This window comes from Biomphalaria glabrata, chromosome 11 (genome assembly GCF_947242115.1).
Source record: "Biomphalaria glabrata chromosome 11, xgBioGlab47.1, whole genome shotgun sequence".
NCBI lineage: Eukaryota > Metazoa > Mollusca > Gastropoda > Planorbidae > Biomphalaria > Biomphalaria glabrata.
This window is the reverse complement of record NC_074721.1, coordinates 26,327,647-26,353,922: the sequence shown is the minus strand read 5'-3', so window position 1 is coordinate 26,353,922 and position 26,276 is coordinate 26,327,647. Positions and strand designations below refer to the sequence as shown.

At 33.1% G+C, this 26,276-nt stretch overlaps 1 protein-coding gene across 5 annotated transcripts; it reads right to left on the bottom strand.

Moving 5' to 3' along the window:
- Positions 1 to 10: 10 nt before the first annotated feature.
- On the bottom strand, positions 11 to 19,325 carry LOC129921774 (metallophosphoesterase MPPED2-like). 5 transcript variants are annotated; one of them, XM_056004537.1, is made up of 8 exons: positions 19,152 to 19,325; positions 16,892 to 17,079; positions 15,631 to 15,829; positions 14,422 to 14,534; positions 13,401 to 13,528; positions 11,666 to 11,781; positions 9,331 to 9,441; positions 11 to 8,775 (listed from the first exon to the last, which is right to left on the bottom strand). In XM_056004537.1, exons 2-8 carry the CDS (start codon positions 17,009 to 17,011, stop codon positions 8,603 to 8,605), a joined length of 960 nt encoding a protein of 319 aa, XP_055860512.1. In that variant the 5' UTR covers positions 17,012 to 17,079; positions 19,152 to 19,325; the 3' UTR covers positions 11 to 8,602. The 5 variants fall into 5 exon arrangements, with proteins under 5 accessions (XP_055860512.1, XP_055860513.1, XP_055860510.1 ...); XM_056004538.1 differs by lacking the exon at positions 19,152 to 19,325 and adding an exon at positions 18,756 to 18,934 and having other exon boundaries at positions 16,892 to 17,021; XM_056004535.1 differs by lacking the exon at positions 19,152 to 19,325 and adding an exon at positions 18,760 to 18,933.
- Between the last annotated feature and the right edge of the window lie 6,951 nt (positions 19,326 to 26,276).

Genomic DNA, 26,276 nt, shown 5'->3' with positions numbered 1-26,276 from the left:
AGAAACAATATTTTTGTTTAAATGAAGATTTTATTTAAAAAAAAAACATTTGTTGTAAATCAAAAAATTGAAAATACTTGGCATAGATTTAACTGAACATTTTGTTGAAAATAAAACAGTGAAGCTACTTTGGCTTAGATTTAAAAAAAACATTTTGTTGAATAATAAATTGGTACTTGGCATAGATTTAAATGAACATTTTCTTGAAAATTTAACAGTGAAGCTACTTGGCATACATTTAACTGAACATTTTTTTCAATATTAAATAGGGAAGCTAATTGGTATACATTTGTTCTTTAAAATAAAAAGTGAACTACATCACATAGATTTAAATGAACATTTTGAATGTATAGAGAGGAAAAGTAATTAAAGATTTTAATATTCCACAAATATTTAATTTAATCAAAACGTATTCCTTGTCATATTAAAAAAGTCTAAAGGATTTTGTTTATACTTGTTCACTGTAAATAATTATTATAGTATCATAAAACAGTGTCAAACAAGAATGGGCTAATGTTTATTGTCATGCAGTGTATTCGTTAATACAATTATGTTCCTGTACCTATAATTATTACATAGTATATTCTAATTTTATAATTCAGCAGTTATTAAATTATTTAGTAAAACACTGTAAGAAATACTATTGAGATGAAGACAATAAAGTTATGTTCTAGTTTACATGTTTCGGATGTTCCTTCAGAGTTGAAGATAATCTACTTCCTAGTCCAAACCACAGAGGAATGGTGGCTGAGCGGTAAAGCGGATGGCTTCCGTACCGATGTCCTGGGTTCAAATCCCGCTGAAGACAGGGATTTTTATTTCTGGGATCTTGGGCGCCTCTGAGTCCACCCAGCTCTAATGGGTACCTGGTATTAGTTGGGGAAAAGTAAAGGTGGTAGGTCATTGTGCTGGCCACATGATACCCTTGTAAAACTATGGGTCACAGAAACAGATGACCTTTACATCATCTGTCCTATAGATTGCAAGGTCTGAAATAGGAACTTTTTTACTAGTCTAAACCACCCACAGGATGATGGGGGATGGCAGCGGGCAGGTATGAACCATCAAGATGACAACAGTACAGGGCGCATAGCACATGACCAGGCAGCCATCCTAGTCCTACACACAAATCTCTAAGGGCAGCATTTGAGTTGTGGAGTAGAGTTAGTGTATGTTTAGAATGTCTCTGAAAAGATCATGCTACATAGAAACTTTACCACTTTTTGATTGTTAATATTTGTTCAATATAGTGTACTTATGATAAATCATTTATAGAACATCATCTAACATACGATATATGCATACTTATTCACTCCAATGCCTTGAAAGCCCAGTAATATTTTGGCTGTCCTAGAATCATTTTATTTGGACTTATTGGCACTGCTATTTGGGTGTTGTCTGTTCCAGAAATGGAAGTTTTGGTGCCAACTTGTTTCATTAACACAAACATTTTATAAAATTTTTAATGCAAATAATAATTACATTTTAAAAAATCATTGACACCTTCAAAAGAGTCTTATAAAAAAAATATGAAGAATGCTATAGCTTCCATTTCTTATATCTACATACTACATAAATTAACTTCATGTTGTGATTGAAGGTTCCAATAGCCATGCCAAATAGTGAGATATTATTGGTTCTTATCCACTTAACTATTTAAATAAGAAGGTAAATGAATCTAACAGAAGTCAACATGTTATAGAAAAACTTTCCCAAATGTTATGTCATTAAAACAATTGAGAGGAAATGAATCCACATCTGCAAGTAGACTAATAAACATTAAACTCTTTTACAGAAGAATTGTTGAAAGGTGTGATTAATTTATGATACTAATTATTACACAAATGTCTAAAAGCTAAATATTAAAAATGAACATGTAAAACTCCACATAACAAAAATACTTTTAAAAAATCCAAAATTTTTTTTAAAATTTAAACTTTTGAAGAAAAACTGAACAAAACAGTATTCATCCAAATGTCCTTCACCTGGATAAAGTCCATTTAAGTTGGAGCCATTGCAAGGACCCACTGAAACCCTAGACTATTGGTCATGACTGAAGTAAGAACTATTTACCCCACACTTCTGTCTTAGGGTCCAACTATGATAGAGACCATTATGGATTTGAACACACCATTTTTATAAAGTTTCTACCCTCTAATGTTGTATCTCCTCATTGAAGCAGTGGAGGAGTGCACTACAAGGAATTCCTTTGTATACTTAACAGCGCAGCACGGTGTGCATGAATAATGGTGCGAATTTGTGTAAGTAATGGAAGGGATGTTTAAAAGGGGAAGCCGGGAGAAATTGACAGGAAGAGAAATGAAATGTTCGTATTTACATAAATTGTTGTAATATTAAAGTATTTATAGAGTAATAACCTGAGAGTGTATTATTATTTCGAAGAGTCTTGTGTCGTAACAAGTGGCGCCTAATGGAAAAGGCAAGACCTGCGTTATATCGGTATCTAATTCCTGTCTACTGAGGTATTACTAGTACTACAAAATGTAACAAAATCTCTAGATCTCTAGATCTATTAAGATTGAGAGAGTTAGCGTCATCTAAATCTCTAAAGCTATGTACTAGACTCACTGGTAAACATAAACCTTTAGTTGAAACTTAACTAAAAACATTATTGCTGAATTAATCAATTGGATTAACATGTAAATTTAGATTTATATCATTATAATTATTATGACGGTCAATTCTCTACATTCACCAATGTGAAAACATCAGGGATTACCCACTGTATTTGGATGTGCTATGAATTTATTGGAAAAAAAAAAAAAAAAAAAAAAATCATGTCAGTGGCTGCTGAAGTACATGTTCATTATTCTGGCTGGTCATAGTTCTCAACAATAACCTTTAACATTCAATATTGATGGAAATTTGTACGATTATTAGCACTGCTGTGGGCAACACTAGTGAATTTTGACTATGGTGGAGAACAGTGCCCATTTAGGACCAACGGATATACACTTACCACAGCATATAGACAAACAACGAAAGATTCATATCACCGGCGGAGAATATACACTAGCATTGGAAGTTATACCAGCAGGAAGAAGAGTATTCCGGGAAGTAGCTACATATTTGTATCCAAATAACATTAAACGTTTGTTTCATTACATTACATTTAGATATGAACATTGTTGAATCCAGGCATTAAGTATATGAGAATCAAATATATTTAATTGATATGGTCAGATAACTCTATAAAGAAAAATTACAAATGGCGAATAAAGCTGAGATAGTTGCTTTGAAAGAAGAAGGGAGACTATTGGAATTAGAAGGAGCAGAGCTGACAAAATATGTACAAGAAAGATTAATAGAGAAAGAGAAGTTAGCCATGGAAAAAGAAAGAGAGAAAGAGAAGTTAACTATTGATAAAGATAAATTAGCAATGGATAAAGAAATAGAGAAAGAGAAGTTGGCTATCAGTAAAGAGAAATTAGTTACGGATAAAGAAATTGAGAAAGAGAAGCTTGCTATGGAGAAAGAAAGGTTAGCCATAGAGAAAGAAAAGTTGGAAATAAAAAAAGGAAAAGCTAAAGATGAAGGTACTGGAAAGAAAAATGACGTGTCTGGAAATAAATTGGCAAAATATAAAGGTACAATGTTTGATGAGAATAAAATAGACATAGAAATTTTCTTAAAGAAGTTTGAAATTGAAATGAAAGAATTGGCTTTTCCTGAAGATAAATAGACATTTTTGTTATCGAAGTCATTTGCAGCGGAGGTACCGTCAAAGATTTGCATGAATCAGAATAATTACCAAATAGTAAAGGAGCAATTACTACGAACATTTGGAAAAACTGAGGCGTTTTATCGTCAACAATATATTAATTGCACCATTGAAACCAATGAGGATCCCCAAACATTTTTAGACAAGATGAATAGCTACTTTGACAATTGGACAGAGTCATCAAAAATATAGAAGACGTTTGATGGACTAAAGGTATTTCTTATGCTGGATAAAGTCATTTATGAGAGTCAGGACGAACTAAAAATATTCCTGCTGGAGAGAAAGCCAAAATCTGTAGATGAGATTGTAAATTAATAAGGGCTTCCAAAGTGGCACATCCTGAAAAAAAGTTAAACAGAGGTAGCGATATTGAAGAAATAGTAGCATTTAATAGAGCTAGAGAAACACAAGACAGTTATAGCAACAATAGAAGATTTAGATATGAAAGACAGAATAGGTTTTGAGGACAAGGAAGGAGCCAAATAGATAGTAGACAAGGCCAGTATAATAGCTACAGAGGGAGATATCAAGGAAACAGACAGGGAAGATATGACGGCAGAAGAAATGGAAGAGATGAAAGTTTGTCATTATTGTCGAGTTCAGGAAGTCTGGATTGTTTTCAAACATTTGTAGGAAATAAGGCTGCAAGAACGATAAGGGACACTGGGAGCACTATTGTTGGAATAAAACGAAAATTGGTTGAAGATCATGAATATACTGGAAAAACCAAAGCATGTATTATGTTTGATGGTAAAACAGTTCGATTACCCGTGGCCCGAGTGAACATTAAAACACCCTATTATACAGGGATCATAGAGGCATGTGTTATAGATCATGATCAAATTGATTTGATTATTGGCAATATACCAAACATAAAGAAGTGCACGGAAAATGAGATAAAAGTTTGGAAAAATTGTTGTGGAATGGCCACTACTCGATCCTGTAGTAAAGATGTAGAGTAAGGAGATTTGGCAAAGTTGTTCGAATTATCAACTAAGAAAAAAAAGCAAGATTAAGAACAACGTGAGAACACAGAAACAATTGAAATCAAAGACATAGAATTTAACAACGAAAAATTTAAATCACAAAACAAAAAAATGATCCAGAGTTACGCCAACTAGCAAAGAAAGGAGGTAGAGGAGGAAGATTTTATGTAGAAAGAGGAACCCTTATTAGAGAGATTGAATGGCATGGAAAAAAAGTAATCCAGTTTGTGGTACCCAGAGAATTCAGGCAGCTTGTAATGGAAAATGGACACGATATAGCACACACAGAACATCTGGGATTACACAAAACGAAACAAAGAATATTTCAGAATTTTTATTGGCCATCAATTAGTAAGGACATAAAAAGTTATGTGACTTCGTGCCAACTATGTTCTAGAAAAGGAGCAAGAAACATAAAAGCACCATTACAAAGGGTGGATGTACCAGATAGACCATTTAGTAAAATAGCGATTGATTTAATCCGTCCAATGCCAGTGGTATCAAATAGGGGTCACCTTTATATCCTAACTGTGATAGACGTGTGCTTCAGATGGTCGGAAGCTCTCCCACTCAAATGAATAGAAGCCAGAGACATAGTACAAGCATTATAAACGTTGTTTACAAGATTTGGATTTCCTAAAGAAATATTGCCAGATAGGGGCACTCAATTCAACTGTCAATTGGCTACAACATTCTTGAACATGTTTGGGATCCAGCATATTATCCACAGAGCACTTGTGAACGTTTTAATGTCAATCTAAAGAAATCATTATATAAAGTAATGGATGATAAACCCAAAGAGTGGGATATGGCAATACCGTCAATACTATTTGCATACAGGGAGAGTCGTAATGAAACAACAGGGTTTTCACCATTTCAAATGATTTATGGAGGAAATCCATGAGGTCCAATGACAATATTGAAAGATTTGAAAATCCCACATGATCATGTAGTAACTAATGACAGTTATGATATTGAGACAGAAACTAGAAATCAGATTATAAAGGTATGTGAAGAAGCGGATAGACAGATGCTAGAGAGAAATGAATTAACACATTCCAGAGTGAATGAACATAGAAAAATGACGGAATTAGAGGTAGGACAAGATGTTTTGGTCTTACATAAGGATAACAATAATGCTTTGGGCACAAATTGGCTGGGACCATACAAAGTAGCAAGGAAAATTAGCGATATGGATTATGAAATATACATTGATTCGATGTTAAAAATATTTCATGTGGATTTGTTAAAAGAGTTTACACCAAGACAAAGAAGAGAAGAAAGGAGTAAAGATGAGTCAATGACAATGAGTGCCTGTGTGATGGAAGAAACGGAGACAGAGGAAAAGTTTAGATCAATAGAGACAGTGGCAACAGAAAGTAGGCAAACGTGGAAGTATGTCACGGTGAAAGGAGTTTCTCTTGAAAGAGCTAAGGAAATCAAGGCACTAATTGAGGATTATAAGAATATTTTTACAGATTTACCCGGTAAAGCAAGTATTATAGAACATGACATCAAGTTAACTGGCAAAGTTCCAAATAAATTGCCACAATATACGATCCCATTACACCATAGAGAAACATTACAGAAGGAAATTGATGAGCTACTAACACTGGGAGTGATAGAACCATCTAGTTCAACATGTGCTGCACCAGTCGTGCAAGTGTGGCAACTTAAGATTGTGTGTGGATTATCGACAGTTGAATAAAGTCACAGAATTTGATCCATTTCCAATGCTACAAGCAGAAGAAATGTTTACTAAGCTAAAAAATGAAAAGATTTTTAGCACGTTGGATCTGTCTATAGGATACTGGCAAGTACCTCTAAAACAAGAAGCTAAACCTTTATCGGCATTTAAGACACCTTCGGATGGAATGTGATGAGCTTTGGCTTGGTAAATGCTCCAACCACGTTTAACAGAATGATGGCCAAATTATTCAGCCATAGAAGAGACACAATTTGTTATTTAGATGATATATGCATTTTTAGTGAGCAATGGGATGAGCATATACAAAGCCTTGGAGAAGTTTTTAAAATTATCAAAGAAAACAATTTAACATTGAAACCAACAAAGATAAAAATTGGCCTCAGTGAAATTTCATTTTTGGGGTATAAGATTAAAAATGAGTACATTACACCACTGGAAGAAACAGTATCAAAAATATTGGACATTAAGGTACCAAAGACAAAGAAGCAAATTAGAAGCCTTTTGGGTCTATGCAACTTTTATAGAAAATTTATCTCAAATTTTTCAGAAATAATTGAACCACTAACAAATCTAACAAAGAAAGGAAAACCTAACAATATAGTGTGGACGGAAGAATGTCAAGAAGCACTGGACATAATTAAAATTTCTTTTCTGGAGCACCGATTTTGAAATTACCTGACAATACTAAGGAATTTATTTTGGCTACAGATGCATCAACCATTGCAATAGGAGGCTGTCTAATGCAAAAATGGAATGGTGTCCCACATCCTGTTTTATATGTGAGTAGAAAACTGACAGCAGCTGAGTTGAAATATGCCACCATTGAAAAGGAAGGATAGCTATTGTATGGTGTATAACAAAATTAGGGTTCTATCTAATGGGAGCTAAATTTGAACTATGGACGGATCACGCTCCCTTAGCCTTCATTAATACAAATAAACTAGGGAACAACAGAATAGCCAGGTGGGCATTGCAACTTATGGATTATAACTTTGAGGTCACGACAATACCAGGGAAAGACAATGTGATAGCTGACACATTATCACGGTGTACCTAAGGAGGAAAAGAAATGGAAGTAAGGAAAGGAGCTAGGCCACGTCAATTTTGTTTCTGTTGGTTGGTCAAAAGAATAATGTCAGTAAAATCATTTTGGTGAGAACACAATGAATAGCAGTGTAATGAATAGACATCTATAACAGATTGGAACATTTTGTAAATATACACATATTACATGTATATGTAATCGAAGACTGTATGGATTGACGAAGCTTTGTTACATGTGTGAGGTGTCAAGATATTAATATATGGTGTTATATTGAGAATGTGATGAAACCATTGTTAGAAATGTAAAATAGAGTATTACAGTTACATAGTTAATTATAGTTTATAATTGTGAATTATGAGATTTACTCTGATTGGTTCGTTGGGGAAGTCTGGACATTATACATTGGGATGGATGTAAGTAATTTTGAACCTAAAATAATAACGTAGAGAATGGTGATGTTTAATTTTGCTGTTGGAGTTTTTTTTTGTTGTTGTTGTTGGTTTTTACCTGGTGTAAAAGAATGAGAATTAATGGAGATAATATAATTATATTGAACAGTGGGTTATAATTTTATTTGATATTTAAAAGACGTTCGATGTACATTGAACTTGGCAAACAAGGGGGGTGTTACGGTCGTAGCGCAGCACGGTGTGCATGAATAATGGTGCGAATTTGTGTAAGGAATGGAAGGGATGTTTAAAAGGGGAAGCCGGGAGAAATTGACAGGAAGAGAAATGAAATGTTCGTATTTACATAACTTGTTGTAATATTAAAGTATTTATAGAGTAATAACCTGAGAATGTATTATTAATTCAAAGAGTCTTGTGTCATAACAATACTCAAATGCCTATATTAGCTGACATGTATTGAGAATAGACTCACATTTGGAATGGTATGGTATATTTTCTGGACTGTGTTGCCAGGGTCTTATTGAATTCTTAACACAATGCCTCAAGGACAAGAGATTTTCATGAGCAATGAGGTTACCCACTGTGGGCTTCTCAATGTGCCAGACTGAGGATAAGGATACATCCCTAAGAAATTCCATATTTTCTCTTCAAAGAAACTGTAAACTGTGAGGTCAACAATACTTTATCAATTTCACTTAGCTCAAATTGTTTTTAATGATTGAATATCTCCAAATTATTGACAGGTAAACAATCCAGTTCTGATTTAGTGTGTCCCTCTGGTATTGGGAAGTCAAATACAATTGGTTTATTCTCTAGCTTGTACCTCAGTGTGCAGTTGGAGCCATTTATAAAAGTTGTTTGGCCATCAGTTGTTATACCATAGCCTATGAGAGATGTAGCAAAGTAGAAAAATGAACAACATAGTCATCTAAGTCATTCTCTGATACTCTTACAAAGACATGATTTTTAAGGCCAATCATTTTCTTCTCAATAATTCTGTTCAAGTGCTGACCCACAAATGCATCTTTATTTCTGTAGGATACACAGTTAGACCTTTTTTTTTATCATTGACCTTTATTTTTGGTCTGGTGTCTTTATTTTCTTAGAAATGTCAAAAAGAGTTCCCCAATGTAATGCTTTTGACACTCTTTGATAACAGAACTTTTATATTTTTATATTTATATGCCAAAGGCAATTAGTTCTTATTAAACTTAAATGAGGATTATGTAACAGAGATTCCCCCTCCCCAAAAAAATGCTTTAAAACTTAAGTGTCCATTTGCCCTCAATGGCCTAGAGAACAGGTGGCAGGAAATAGCTCTTCCTTCCAAAAAAAGCAGAAAAACTTTTTTACAATTTTAGTGTCAAAACAAGCCCTACATCACTTCTATTAACCTGAGGAAAAATTTTTATAACTTAAAAAAAATAATATTCTCGAACCTTCATGAACATGCCCAAAAAGATGAAACTTTGGTTTCACTCGATTCTGAATAGTTTCTAAGAGCTCAACACATCCAGCTCTTAAACCACTGCTGCAGAGGTCTCCATGACCTGTCAGACATTTTTGTGAAAACTCAAAAGTAAAAAGGTTTAGTGTATAATCAATACAATCTGTAAATAATATTTGTGACACCCAAGTGGGAAAAATGCACTTTTCCAAAATAAAACTTAAAAAAAAAAAACTACAACCTTGAATGTCTCTCACAGTTAATTATCAACTTGTCCCAGAACTTCTTAATTTAGCTCTATTTGTTTGACTTGTAATCAGCATTATTATGAGAAAAATAACGCATTGTAGACACCAGGAGAAAGAGAACATTCTTGGCTTCCGGGGTTTCGTCCCGGACATCCCTGAATGAGCTAGAGGCGTTCTCCCAAACATCTTATGTGACCAGTTGAGTGATGAACGTAACATTTTTTATTGTAAAATGTTGAGAAACACATGGACTTGAGCCCCATCACACGCCAGTAGACGCATAAGGCTCCAAGCTCTCTCCACAGAAATTAGTCCAAGGCGACTTTCACAGTTACTTTCCAGCTGGTGCCCTTGGAATTCTGGACTTCTAAAAAAGGTGTGTCACCATGTTAGATGTGGTAGGTCATGTATTTGCTTTCTTCTTTTCAGCTTTCATGTTAAGGATGACTTTGGTAAACGTGTTTTGTCTTGTCTAATGATATCTTGGATCTACAATTCAAGATGACCTGTCTCTAAAAGAGGAGATTTTCAAAATGCATACGCAAAGCAAGAGAGAAAACTAAACTCATTCCACTTGCACTGCCTCCGAAGGATCTTGAAAGAGACTGCAATACTGAGATCCTCACACGAACGGGTCTTCCCAGATCTTTACGCTTGCGCTGGCTCGACAATCGACAATAGCATCCTGAAAATCATTTTCTACGTGCAACTAGCGTCTGGCTCAAGAAAAAGTGGTTGCCCACCACCACCGCTTACGTGGATGTAATAAAACAGGATTTATAAGCAGTGAACATTGATACTGACCATTGGGAAGACATAGCCTTAGACCGCACTAGTTGGAGAGAGACAGTGACCAAGAAAGCTATGGACAGCAAGAGAACATGGCCTCAGCTCTTAAAGAAAAGCATGCCGTATGAAAAATGGTAGGCTCCTCTACTACCAAAGTGAAAGCCACCTTGACCTGCTATATATGTGGACGGAAGTGTCTCTCCAAACTAGGGCTTCACAGCCACATGAAAAAGTGTTCGAGATGAATGTCTCACAAATCTCAATCGAAGTTCAGTTGTCACTTCACTTAAATGATGAATGCCTGTGCGGAAAAATATTTCTCTATTGGTAACGTCGACGGGCTGGTTGATCTGCACCATGCATAACTTTGATGGCATCTTTATCCATCATCTCGTGTATACATTTAATTGTATTTCAAAGTAATGGGATCTGTAAAATCCAACTCGGTTTGGCTTACGTCATGGGAACTGAATTCAGCCTGTTTAATGTATTTTTAAGACATCGTCAATGGCAACAAGAAAGAGAAATGGATAAGATACACCCTAATCTCATATCCATCTCAATGTTGAAGAATTCCACCCTCTGTTGTGACACAACTGCTTGATTTGCTTTGGACATGTCGCTGAATCTAGACTAATTGTTGCGAGATGCCTTATTCTCTTGGTATTTTTCAGAGTGATTCCGATGGACACTAACAAAATTTTTTTTAATCTACAAAACTGATCTACTTCCTTTGTTGGTACTCCCGAATTTGCTTGACAATGTTTCGAAGGGCGTAAACCTGTTCAGTGCTTAATTTGCCTTTTCGGAAGCAGCTGAGAAACACTAGTATAATTTAAAACTTTTTTCATAAGGAGCTCTTAAATAATCTCTAATAAAAAATATGTTCTAAATCAATTTTTCTAAATTCATTAATTGTAAATTTTTATTTATGTAATAACTTGATAAAATTTAAAAACAAAAACCAACGAAATTTTAAAATAGAATAGAAGACGGGTACTTTGCGTTGATCATCAATTAAATAGCTTATAGTTTTATTGATCAAAATAAAGAAACAAAATAAATAATAGTTTTGTGTATTTTTTAGGGGGAGAATTTTTTTCCTGGGGGGGTGACACCACCCCGAGCATACCGCACCAGGTGACACCAACCCTAGTGACGCCCTGCACACTAATAACCAGCACTTTATCAACAGAGTAGTCCTAGGGTACATGTGGCACAGGTTAAGAAATTGATAGCTAGTGCATATTTATGTGGGTAGAAAGTTTAAATTGAACCCTAAAAATGTACCAATAGGAGGACCATGGGTAAGAAGAATGTTTGTGTTGTCAGGAATCAGATCCCACTTCTTCAGACATTCTTTTCCACGAGGCAAGTTGAAAGCCCAGTCACAAAACTCTGGTTGCCTTGAAATGGAAAAAAAATTCTTATATTTTACTCACAGTAAAAAAAAAAAAGTAATGCAAAAAAAAAATTCCAACTATAAATTTTAGTGAACCTCTGTGAATAAGCTGCAATTGTTTTTATATCTGTCTGTCATGTATAGACCTAAAAGAACTAAAAGTTCGATAAATCCTATTTTACAATTATTGTCATTGTGCTAAGTGTAAATGGAATAAAAAATATAAAATAGGTAGTTGATGTTGCTCAATTTTTAACATAAGTATGCATACTGTATGCCCATTGCTATGGCACGATTAGGAATTTAGTGCGAAAAGTTATTTGTTTCATAGAAAGGGAAAGTTTTTGACTTAGAGACAATGACGCAACAGTAAAAACAAGACTAGTATTTAGGAAGTGTAGTGAAATGTAAACAGAAGACTTTTGCCAGAGTAAGTTCAGCTTTAGTTTCTGAAGTAGATATGTAGTAAGGTCAGCTTTAGTTTCTGAAGTAGATATGTAGTAAGGTCAGCTTTAGTTTCTGAAGTAGATATGTAGTAAGGTCAGCTTTAGTTTCTGAAGTAGATATGTAGTAAGGTCAGCTTTAGTTTCTGAAGTAGATATGTAGTAAGGTCAGCTTTAGTTTCTGAAGTAGATATGTAGTAAGGTCAGCTTTAGTTTCTTAAGTAGATATGTAGTAAGGTCAGCTTTAGTTTCTGAAGTAGATATGTAGTAAGGTCAGCTTTAGTTTCTGAAGTAGATATGTAGTAAGGTCAGCTTTAGTTTCTGATGTAGATATGTAGTAAGGTCAGCTTTAGTTTCTGAAGTAGATATGTAGTAAGGTCAGCTTTAGTTTCTGAAGTAGATATGTAGTAAGGTCAGCTTTAGTTTCTGAAGTAGATATGTAGTAAGGTAAGCTTTAGTTTCTGAAGTAGATATGTAGTAAGGTCAGCTTTAGTTTCTGAAGTAGATATGTAGTAAGGTCAGCTTTAGTTTCTGAAGTAGATATGTAGTAAGGTCAGCTTTAGTTTCTGAAGTAGATATGTAGTAAGGTCAGCTTTAGTTTCTGAAGTAGATATGTAGTAAGGTCAGCTTTAGTTTCTGATGTAGATATGTAGTAAGGTCAGCTTTAGTTTCTGAAGTAGATATGTAGTAAGGTCAGCTTTAGTTTCTGAAGTAGATATGTAGATAATGCAACATTTGATGGTTCCCTTCACTACATATTAAACTTCTTGTTTGACATTGTGTAACAGCATCAACTACCTTTATATTGTTGGCCTTTTGCCTGAGTTTATCTGAGAGCTTATTTGAGTGTTACCTCTGTTTAGGCTTATCTACGCAAGACACTGTGCAGAAGTGCCTGACACCATACACTATTATTAAGACAAAGTGATTAAAGCAGTTTTTATGATGTTATGTATCTTACAAATGAAGTGTTTTATACCCCAAAAAAAATTTTTGTTATGAATTTCATCTGGCTCAGAAAAAGTTAAAAAGTTTCTTTTAAAATTAAATATGCAAATTTTATGCACATTCTGAAAACCTGATTTAATTTACTTAACCATCATCTCCCCTACCCCTTCCCCCCCTAAAAAGGTGAAACAGGGAAATTTCAGAATTTAAAATGTTGAATAAATTAACTTACCAAGGAGATCCATATATTTTAATGCCACAAATGTCTATGCTTGAGTCTTCTAAGTAAATTGCATGTTTTAGAAGTTCTCGACTAGATTGTACATTTAATGTATCCAAACTATGCTCCAGGTCACTTTCCTCAAAAAGAAATATATATATGTAATTAATCAGTCAAATTTGTTGCATTTAATGGAAATTATTAATAAGCAATTATCTTATCATGAGTTTGGAGGCAATTAAGAAAAATCAATACCAAAAAGCCAAAATTAAAAAAAGATAGGAAAACAACATGAAAGATATAAAACCCACAATTATTCTGCTAAATCCTTCTATGGTATGTAAAAGTTTTGTGCTAGAAATGTTATATTTTGTGTTGATAAAAGATAAAAGATATACTCGAGGCAATTTAATATAGATAAACATTATGATAGGGTGCTACAGTGCTTGTCTTCTGAATTGTGGGATTTTTATTTCATATCCAGGTAAAGGCTGGGATTCGATTCAGGATTTTCCGATGCCCCTGAGTCCAGCCAACTCTAATGGGTACCTGACTTATGTAGGAGAATTAAATTCAGTTGGTCATGATGCTGGTTACATGACATCCATGGTAAGGATGGCTGCCTGGTCGTGCGGTTTGCGCGCTGGACTGTCGTTTGGATTTATCGACGGTCCCGGGTTCAAACACTGCCCGCTCCCTTTCCCCGATGTCCTGCGGGAGGTTTGGACTAGGAAGTAAACTATCTTCAACTCTGAAGGAACATCAAAAACATGTAAAACAATTTACAAAACATTTGTAACCGTGGACCAAAGAAACAGATGAGCTTTACATCATTTACCCCCATCGATCCCAAGGTCTAAAAAGGGTATCTTTACTCTTTTACCTAAACATTATTAATATTATAAATAAACACAATATAATATTATATATTATAATAGAACTGACAAAATACAATTTATTATCTGAACTATTTAAAGCTACATAATTAAAGCTCTAAAACAATCCATTTAAAGATAAATAAAATATGCATTACTTTCAAACCAAACTTTAACAGAACATGGTCTCTCCTGTTTTTGATCAGTTCCATATCCATAGATATGTCATGGTTTCCTGCTATAACAATCTTTGCTTTGTGAGATAACTGACCTGTAATAAAAAAAATTAAATACATATTAACAAAGATAATCCAAGGAGGATCTATTCAATGTAAACAGCATGTTCATATATAGTTCAAAACATTGGAAAAGTAAAATTGCAAAGTCATCAAAAATTTCAAAAGAAATCATAAGTTTTTGTTTTTTTGCAGGTTTACTTAACACAAATAGTTTTCTATTATTCCTTTTTAGGTGTAGTAATGATCCAGATTTTGTTTTTTACTGTTTAAAGAAATGAAAAAAACTTTTCTTTTGCCTTTTTAAAATTTGTACTTAAGTGTTTGTGATCACTTGTATTATTTATTGTTGTTTTTTTAAATTCTTCCATAGAAACTACAGTCAGGTCTCGTTATCTTAGACATATTGCAATGACAGAAATAATCTTAAGATATATTGATTTTAATTAAGTCTATTCTTTTTTCTTTAATTTTTGGAAATGTATGGAAAAATTTGATGCAAATGGCTTCATGTGTTTCATTATTTGCTTCTAAAACATATTCCAACAGATTTATTATTAATGTATTCATTGTGACTATATTCAAAACTTATCATCTCAGATGAGCTTAACACAATAAATTTACAATCAAGTCAGGATGATATGCTACTATTTTTTTTAACACTAGTATGATACTGTTGTAAATCTAAGGCAGGCAACTCAACAAAGTTCTACACTAAATAAATAAGTGTGTTTATTTATCAGGACAAACACATAACAGCCTTCTGCATTCTAAGAGTCTTGTTACTAATTATACAAGTCTTTTCACCAGCAACCTGAATATGGACCAATGACAGCCTTCCCCTCTTCACTCCAGATCCCCAATAAAGTCTTCAGGAAGCACAAAAGACGACTCCTTAGTTTCCAACAATTCAGACTCTCCACAATCACCTGATACACTGTTCTTTTCTCTATCCTAGCACCTTCCTGTTTTGGTTCAATAGTGTGCTCGTATGCACCACAAGCACTGGTGCAAGGCAGGGTTACAACAATATCTTACAACTTCACATCACAATCATGGCCTTTTCCTCTGAATACAGTACAGTAAATCTATTCAACTTATATAACAGAAAGCTTCATTACAAAAACAAACCTAAAAATGTATCAAATTTAGCAACTGCTTGTGGGTGTCCTACTTGAGTAAAGTCTCCTGCATGGAGCAAAATATCTCCTTCTGGTACAAAGGAATCAGTTTTTTCCACAAGACTGTGTGTGTCTGATAGAAAGACAAAGCGCATTTTGTCTGGTGTAATAGGTGTTTCTGGATCCAAAGGGTTAACTGATTTCACTGTCTGCAAGAGAGAAGCATATAAAATTAATTAGAATAATCATTTTCATCATTATCAATTAAAAAATAATAATTAGGCTACAATGAAATGAAGTAGATTTTTAATTATTAATATAAATAGCTTTGCAGACCTTTTTTTTAAAAGTAAAGAATAAGTTCAGGCTAAATAAGTTACATAGGTTGATGAATTATACTCTTTGTTTTAAAGAAACAAAACAAATATTTGTAATTAATTGGCAGCTTATCAGTAATATGTTTTAGAATTAAAACATTTATTTACCAATTTTAATTACCAACCAAAATGAAAAGCTGCATATGACTTTTAAAAATATTATCTTACACATTTTAACAATATTCACAGTTATTCAATGTTATCTTGCAGAATGGATATAACCATAATAATTTCTGAACTTGGCTAAATCTAACACCTTATCTAATATCTACATACATAAAGGTTAGCATAATTTGGTATGCAAATTTGTTTTTTTTTTCCTTGACAAATGATTGCATTCAAAATGTTCATTCTGAGAATGCTAATAAAATTGTGTGATGGCCTTCAGATAAGCTATAAAGTACTTTCCTAAATAAAGTAGCAATGAGAGAGCTTTAATTAAATATATTCTAAATATTATACATAATTAATTGATCTACATGTATTACCCTGATTATGGTAAGGACATTTAGCAATTTGGCTTTGCTCATTTACAATGTCAGTACTGACAAAGAAGCAAATATTCATGTTTGATATAGGCTAGCCAGGATGTATGGGAATGTATATATAAGTTCATTCCCTTTAAAAATTCATTTCACTTCTAAATTCTTTGACATATTAGATTTCTAAATGAGGAAAAAAAAGTGCTCTTTTATGATAAAATTAAGCAACATTATCTCTTTCAGGTGGCTGCCTGGTCCTTTTGTATGTGCTTCAGACTGTCACAATGTTAGTCCAGAGTTTGAACCTCACTTGCTGTCATCCTCTGCAGAAGATTTAGGCTGCTATGATGTAATTATCTTTGTTTTTGAATAAATACCTGAAACTTTAATTATCAAAAAGTCTAACACATACCTGCTTCACTTTCAATTTGTCCCAAGCTTTGGTTGGATTCTCTGTTAAAGGGTTGATTGCCACTTTATACTTTTCCCTTGTTGCATTCATATCAGTAATACAGTTAGAGAGTTTATTCATTTTCTAGCATCTGTTAAAATCAAAATCTAGATCTGCTTGGAACTCTTTATTGATATAGGGAAATTGATCTAAAAGGTATATAAAAAGGCTGTTCATGCTAATTGTAAATTTAGAAAGACATTACAAAATGAAAGAATAATGATAGAAGTAAACTAGTAACTCAAATCAAAGCCTCTTGACCAAAAAAAAAAAAAAAAAGTTTATTGACCAACTAAATATTATTTGAATAATTTTTTATAATTTGATAGAATGATCTTTATAAAATCTCTACAAAACATAGGCCCTACTACAGTCAATACTGCTGGTTTATCAGATCACATCTGGCTATGATAATTTTGGTTCTTACAACTGATTGGTCTAAAAAATGATATTTCTGTGTTAACAAAAATAATTTAGTCAGAAACAGGAAACTAGCTATAAGGCAAAAGTATAAGGTATCGAGAAAAGCAGCTATTAGTTTTGTATGAAATTTTGTCAACGGTAATCCTATAATTATAATGTTGAGGCTAAGTATCTCAATATTTCCATACACTTGAACATCATGCATTTTCCTAAATGGTTTTTATCCAGATGAAAAGCATTGATTGGTGTTAGTGATTACAGGCATTTAAAAAATTTTGAATGTAGAAAGGTAGGATTGCCATTGTCAATAGTTTATAGTTCAAATTTTAAGCTTCTGATATTCGGTGCTAAAAATATATAGACACATGTGTCATGCTTGTCAACATGCATTGCTTAACATACATAGTGATAGCATATATAACTATGGGCATATACCCAATGGGGGCATACTACAAGTTTGAGTGAAAACACAAACTTTCTTTGTAATCTTGTTTTAATAATAGTATAAATTAGTAAATATATATATATATATATATATATATATATATATATATATATATATATATATATATATATATATATATATATATATATACAGAGTGCTTTTTTTTGTAAAAAGAATAGGTGCCCGTAATCAGTGATTTGGTGCCGGTACTCAGTAGTTGATTGCCTAACTTTTAACTATAAAAATTAATAATATACGTTAAAATACAAGAAAAGTAATAATTTAAATTACGCTGTAACTGTGTTTACCGTCACCAAAAAAAAGCCCTGTATATATATATATATATACCTATCCCCCTTTGTAGACACTGCGCCCACTCTTATGAAACCGTAAACCATATCCTTTTTAAATGCCCCTTCCTATATATAATCCACCTAAGGCAGACCCTACTACCACTCCAGCCCAACATAACCAACACCCTGTATGACAGTGCTGAACAACTGAAGGAAACAGTTGTTCAGCAAAAAGCTGGCTATTATAGAAGTATAATATATATATATATATATATATATATATATATATATATATATATAACATATACTATTGTACTAATCACGTTTATAAAAATAAAATAGCCCTACTGACTTAAATTTGTAGGCCTATAGCCTACCTTGCTATTTACTAGCTTAGTTCTCCATATATTAATAGTCATAGGCCATAGGCCTAATATGTCATGTAGGCCTTATACTGGTATCAAAGCTATAATAATAACTTAATTTAGACCTATATAGATATATATATATTTGAGTCTAGAAAACAAGTGTAATTATAGTAATATATCTGAAATCTGAATCACAATCACAGTGATCTGTATCAAGAATCTCTGGTATATTTCGTAATGATATAAATATATAATATTGAATCTTGAACTAGTATAGACCTATACATTATAATAACCTACATTCCTATGTGGCACGCGTACCGTATACTGACTAAGACTATAATATATATAAATATAGTGACTATAATATATATTATTAATTAAGTGATGCCAGCTAGATATACTGAAGGCCAGGTCTAATTACAAAAGATTTATAGAGTCAAGAGTAGATAATAGATCTAGGATTCTAGGGATAGGCTTAATTATTTATATTTATTTTTAGAATTTGCCTGAGCTAGCCAGGAAAACCAGTGGCATGAATAATTAAAATGCATGACGCGTAGAACTTTTTTTTTTTTTTTTTTGCGATTGAACCATTATGAATGATTATATCTAGTGCACTGAGAAAGCTATAATATAGATCTAGGCTTATATGCATAAAATGCGGAAGAAAGGGAGGGGAAATCTCCTACTGCCCCCCTCTCCCGATCAGTCATCAGTCGCGTATCCAATGTGAATTAGTCGTCCATGTCATATGATTATAGAGACTCATTCGCTGTGTACCGTAAATCAGCTTTCGATGCTTAGTAAACTTTACATAGTGGATGCTCATCATATTGTAGTAGGCCTATAGTTCCATGGTTGTAGCCCTGCTTTGCACCTGTACTTGTGGTGCGCGTACGAGCGCACTATTAGACACGAGATTAGGAAAAGTTGTCTGAACCCTATAGGAGCCGTCCTTTATGCTGTCTGATGACTATATAGTACAGAGCTGGAGCTACGCGGGGAAGACTGTCATTGGTTTGAAGGGGAAAGGACTGGTAGAATTAAGAACAAGTCTCTTGGAATATAGAAGGCTGAAATTGAAATCACTTTTCTGTGTTTGTCCTGGTGATTAAACACACCTGTTAATTTACCGTAGAACTTCCTTTTTTTTTATGTTTATTACAATATGATGTGCAATTCGTGGGCTGGAATGGTAGGCCTATAGGTTTAACTAACTTAATGTAGGCCTATGTATTCTAATTGTAGCTATAGTATAACTACGGCTGGTACTCTTTGACATTTCAAATTGTACAAAAACAAAATGTAATGTAACCTACATTGTGAGCGCAATCTTAATTAATTTAAATTTAATATTTTATTACATAATTTTGAAGTTATATAATTGATATTAGGGATCCTAGTATAGGCGGCAATAGACCAATATGTGATGTCCAAATTCAATGACCCCCCTCCCCTCCCCCCCCCCCCCCCCCAAAAAAAAAAAAAATTACTGGCTGACACATTATGATTCGTCCCAATCAATTTCTTTAATAAAATGTCTATATAAAAACAAAGCTAATTTAATTTCCACTAATTGATTAACTTACTGTTTAATTTTTAAAATAGATTCATGTATTGTCATTGACTATGAATAATTTTGCAAAATTTCAATTGGATCCCAGGATGGGAAGTGGGAGAAAAATGTGTAAAAAAAAAAATGGAATAAGGAAATAACTCCACATATACAGCCACATTTATCAATAAGTAGCATTTATTTTCCTTTTTTGATACCAAAAGAAAAAAACAACAATATTTTAAAAAATTAGTTGGTTAATTTTTTTGATTGATACATGTTTTGTTAGGTAAAGTACAACAAATAATTGTGTAAAATTTCAACTTGATCTGAGAATAGGTGTGGGAGAAATAATGTGTACAAAAATTGTACCAGACAGAATGATATTGCAGTTAATATAACCATTGTAAAACTGATGACACAGTTACTAATTATATGCCAGGGATTTTAGTTTTAGAAAGAAGCAACTTAAAAAAAATAATTTTTAAAGTTGAAATCATAAAACGAGAGAACACTGCACTTCATGTAGAATTCAAATTCAAGAATAAATTCACATTAATAGACTGAAATGATAGAAAATAATAGATCTAGATTCAATGAACTGATTAAAGCCTCGAATTAACAAACATTTCTCTTCTATTTATTGTTTTCCCAAGAGTTGTCAAACCTTCAGGTCATCAGCATACTGCTTTTAACACATTATTGCTTAAACATTTTGAAGGCTTTGTTCTTCACATATTTTCTTCTTCCCAACTGTTTTTTTTTTTTTGCTTTTCATACCTAGTCATTTTGTTCTTCACACCTGTTGTTTTACTTTTCATACCTAGTCATTTTGTTCTTCACACTTGTTGTTTTACTTTTCATACCTAGTCATTTTGCTCTTCACACCTGTTGTTTTACTTTTCATATCATACCTAGTCATTTTGTTTTTCACACCTGTTTTGCTTTTCATACCTAGTCATTCTGTTCTTCACACCTGTTGTTTTACTTTTCATACCTAGTCATTTTGTTTTTCACACCTGTTTTGCTTTTCATACCGGTACCTAGTAATTTTACTTTTCACACTTAGTAATTTTATTCTTCACACCTATTGTTTTTGGCAGTTAAAAAACTTCTCAGCTAATTAGGTAAATAAATATATATGATGTACATCTTTTGTAGGTCTTTAGAAGAAAACATTGAGTCTAAATACTTTTCAAAGGACTATAAAACATTGACTTAACATTTTTTTTCATTCACTGTTATTAATGTACAAATACAGCCTGCTAAATCAAGTAGAGCATTTCTCAACAAGGGCTAAGCATATCCTATCTTATCTTATATAATACAGACGTTACTTCAAAAAAGAAGATGATTACGTCCTACGCGTCATGCATTTAGTCATGTATATTAATCAATGACTTAAATTCTGCCAAGTCACTGGTTTTCCTGGTTAGCTCAGGCAACCCATTCCATGCTCTAATAGCACTAGGGAAGAAGGAGTATTTGTACAAATTTGTCCTAGCATATGGGACGAGGAATGTGCCTTTATCTTTGTGTCTTTCAGAGTATTTTATTAAATTTTGTTTTTGTATTTGAAGATTATGGTTCAGTGTTTTATGTATGATTGCTACTTTACTTTTGAGCCTTCTGTCCTGAAGGCTTTGTAAATTTAGTGATTTTACTAAAGGTGTTACTCTAGTCAAATATGAATATTCCTTTGTTATGAATCTCACTGCTCTATTTTGTGTCTGTTCCAGTTTCTTACGTTTTCTTGAGTTGAGGGGTCCCAAACGGAGGATGCATATTCTATTATTGGCCTAACCAAGGTTAAATAACATTTTAGTTTTATGTTCTTATTTGATTTATAGAAATTTCTTTTAATAAATCCTAATGCTTTGTTTGATTTTTTTGTAGTTTCATCAATATGTGGATTCCATGACAGTTTTTCATTTATTATAACACCTAGGTATTTTGCGTTTTTAGTCTGTGTTACTGGTTTGCCATGAATAAGATAAGTGGAATTAATTTGTTTTAGTTTTTTTGTTACTCTTAACAACTGACATTTTTCTGGGTGGAAAGACATGCTCCAATTTGATTCCCATTTCTGTAATTCATCTAATTCTCTTTGTAAAATATTTGTGTCTTGTGTTGTTTTTATTGTTCTATATATTATGCAATCGTCTGCAAATAATCTGACTTTTGTTTCTGAAGTAATGCAATTTGGTAAATCATTTATGTAAATTAAAAATAGTAGTGGACCCAAGACTGTTCCTTGAGGTACACCTGAGTTTACTGTTATCGGTGTTGATTTAGAGCCATTTATTATTACAGTTTGTTCTCTCCCTATCAGAAAATCTTTAATCCACTGATGCATTGGACCATTAATGCCAAAATATTTTAATTTTTTAAGCAAACTATGGTGGTGAACTTTGTCAAAAGCCTTAGAAAAATCTAGTAAGATAGCATCTATTTGTTCATTATTATCTAAACCCTTTGAAAAATCATCAATTAGTCCTATTAGTTGTGTTTCACATGATCTATATTTCCTAAAGCCATGTTGGTATGGTGTGAGGACATTATGTTTGTCTAAGTGGTTTATGATGTTGCTACATATTATGTGTTCTAGGATTTTACATGTGATGCTGGTAAGTGATACTGGTCTGTAGTTTCCTGGGTCAGATTTTTCTCCTTTTTTAAATAGGGGGGTGACATTAGCTTCTTTCCAGTCCTTTGGTACTCTGCCCTGGTTAAGTGAAGCCTGAAAGAGTATTTTGAACACTGGGGCTAGCTCATTGCTTAGTTCTTTGAGTAATCTAGCTGGAATACCATCAGGTCCAGACGCTTTATTTGGTTTGGTGTTGGCTAATAGTTTTTGAATTCCATTTTCTTTTACTACTATATCTTCTATGTTGTCTACTTGGTTCAAATTCAGTAATATGTCTTTGTCTCCTGGAGCTGAGAATGCTGATGCAAAGTATTTGTTTAGGATGTTTGCTTTAGTTTCATTATCATTATGTATTATGTTATGTTCATCTTTTAATGGCGCTATGCCTGTTGTTTCCATTTTCTTAGACTTAATGTATGACCATAGGTTTTTGTTGTTATCTTTAGATATTACATTGTTTATGTATTCACTCTGCAGCTGTCTGCTTACTTTTTGTGTTAAGTGTTTATTAATTTTTATATACTTTTTGTAAACTCTTTCTGCCTTAGTTTCTTTAAATTTTCTATATAGGTTTTCCTTCAGTTTACAAAGCTTCTTGAGTCTATTATTAAACCAGCATTTATTTATTTTGTTTGATGTGTATTTAGTTGGTATATGATTTTCTATAATGCTTTTAAGATGGTTTTTAATGAAATTCCAGAGGTCATCGACTGGTTGGTTAATATCTTTTTCTAATAAGAATGTTTGTTGAAAGTTTAATGCTGCTTGGTGTAGTTGTGTTAGGTTACATTTATTCCAGAGTAAGATTTTTCTTTTGGGTTTTGTATTGGCTACTGCTTTTATCTGACTGTGTATTTTTATGATCTCATGGTCTGATAGACCAGGGATAATATCATAATCAACTACTAATCCAGGTCTGTTGGTTAAGAAGAGATCTAATGTGTTGTTTAATCTAGTTGGCTTTTTAATGATTTGATCTAAACTTAGGTTGTGTAAAGTTTCTATGAAAAGCTCATTTATTTCCTTAAGGTTTTGGTGTTTATCTATGGTTAGTGTTTTCCAATTTATATCAGGTAGGTTGAAATCACCCATAATCCAAAAAACTGCATTTTTATTTGTCTCTTTAAGTGTAGTAATCTGATTACATAGTTCTTGCATGTATTCTAAACTAGAATTTGGTGGTCTGTAAATGCTGCCTATTATTAGGGATGTTGAGGTGGTATTAATTTTACAAAATGTTGATTCTATATTTTTTGAGTTAGGTAAGGTAATTTCTTCTGCTATAAGAGTGTTTTTTATTGCTAAAAGAACTCCTCCATGATTATCAGCCCTATCTTTTCTAAAAATTTCATAATTACTATTGAAAATTTCTGCATTATAAATTTCAGGATGTAGCCAAGTTTCTGTTCTTGCAATTATGTCTGGTTTCTCACATTTTAATAAAATTTCTACGTCTGCTGTTTTGTTCCTAATGCTTTGAAAATTTATTACTAAGGTTTTAAGGTATTTTGGTATTACTTCTTTACTAGGTTTGTTTAGTGAGGCTGTTGTATTAATTTTAGTAGATTTAGGTTTAACAGGAGTGGATCTGGCTAGTGGTTGGTGAGTTTGGTTTGGGATGGTGTTTAGGATGTTGTAATGGTTAGAAGTGTCTACATCAAAGGAATCAAACAGTCCTGATGTAAACTGAGGTAACCCACATGGTACACACTGCAATGATGCATCTTTGTTGCCTAAGGCATAATACACAGGTGTATTCATATGGAGACATGATGCATGGTACCATTCATCGCAGGTGTCACATTGAATGGCTTTCTGTTTCATGGTGCATACTTTTTTGCAGATGTTGCATCTATCTTTAGATCTAGGCCCTGGATTTGACTCTACATCTCCTGCTATTAATATTAACAGTGATAGGTATTTATTTCTGCTGTGTCTGATTTCCTGCATTACTTCCCAATCAGTAGAATGGACGAAAAGGAAGTACTGAAGTTTAAGAATCGATGGATTAAGAGAATTTTGTTGAGCTAACTAAATTCTCATTAAAACTATTTTAATTTTACAGCAATGCAAGGTGAAGACAACATTTTATCACAGATTGTAGGATACATATATAGAGTAGTTTATGCTATTCTGACAACTATAGGCCAAAATGTCAAAGTTTGACTTTGACAGCCTATTATTTGATAATGGTTTGTCATAGAAAAGAAAATGAAGTATCAAAATCTTCTTTAGTATAATTAAGGAGAATAAGGATGACTACTTATATTTGTACCCCTAACCTATATTTGTTATTATATTTAAGGTCAAAGAGGCCATGTGTTTTCATTTAATTCAGACTAATTTGACACACATTATTTGATTCCAGACACCATAATTTATTTCAAACAGTCTGTATATTTTGGCAACAATAAACTCAGATTTTAATTTTATATCAATATTAACTACATTTTAGATCCCCAGGCATAGCCCCTCACATGAAATCATTAAGATGTTTTCAAATTATGCATAAATACGAACACAAAAAATAAAAATTTGAACACACTTATTCTACCAAAATTAGGTCACTGGGATAGTGACTTCTACAATGACTTTTAGACTTATTTTATGTATGCATGATTAGATGTGTGTTGAATGTTTGTGTTTTTTGTTTATTCATTTAATAAAATTCTAATACAGATGATCTTTTGTAGTATAGTATAGGGCCTACAGGCTAGGATGGCCATTTTTGCCTAAATAGCTGAATCCTCTATATTCTCTCTATATAAATCTAGATTTATGTGGTAGGTGCTAGATCTAGGCCTTTAACTTCATTCAATATATCAAGCTCACTCCAAACATTTGCCCATTTATTCTCTATAAAAAAACAACAAATAAACAAATATAATATATGATCATTAACATTGATGTCCAAAACTGGCTGTTTGAAATAAATTTTGGTAAGAAAATCATATTTTAATTCAAACACCCTATTAATTTTTAGCCTCGTGTGGAGTTTTTGATCTCCCATCGAGCGCCTCCCCAGGTGGCGGATAGGGGAATGCCCTCCAGATATGGTGGGTACCGGGGAAATAAAATACCCGGGGTGGACCAAAATCAAACCTGCTGCCTTGCAGGAAGTGGAGGGATCCACAAAGGCTAGGGCACCTTACCCGAAAATAAAGGCAGCTATCCAGAGAGCTGAAAGGGGCAGCCCCCCAGATGGTTATGCACAGGGCTAACAACTCTGTCATATAAAAAATACTGTTACGAAAGCTAATACACACAAGAAAATCCGGACAGATCTCAACGGAAAACGACCTAGGCCTGGAAAAGGACATGATTTTTGTTTTGCGACATGGAACGTGCTAAGCCTTTATAGAGCAGGTGCGCTAGCCCAACTTACTGAAGTGTTAAAGAAATATAGGATACCCCTTGTAGCCCTACAGGAAATCAGGTGGAAAGACTCGGACATTCTCAGAACCAAGGAGTATACTATATTTTATAGTGGTGGAAGCACTAACAACTTAGGTACAGGTTTTGCTGTTAAAAAGGAAATGGTAGATAATGTCATTGGATTTAAACCTGTAAGTGATAGACTCTGCTCACTACGTTTGAAAGGAAAATTCTTCA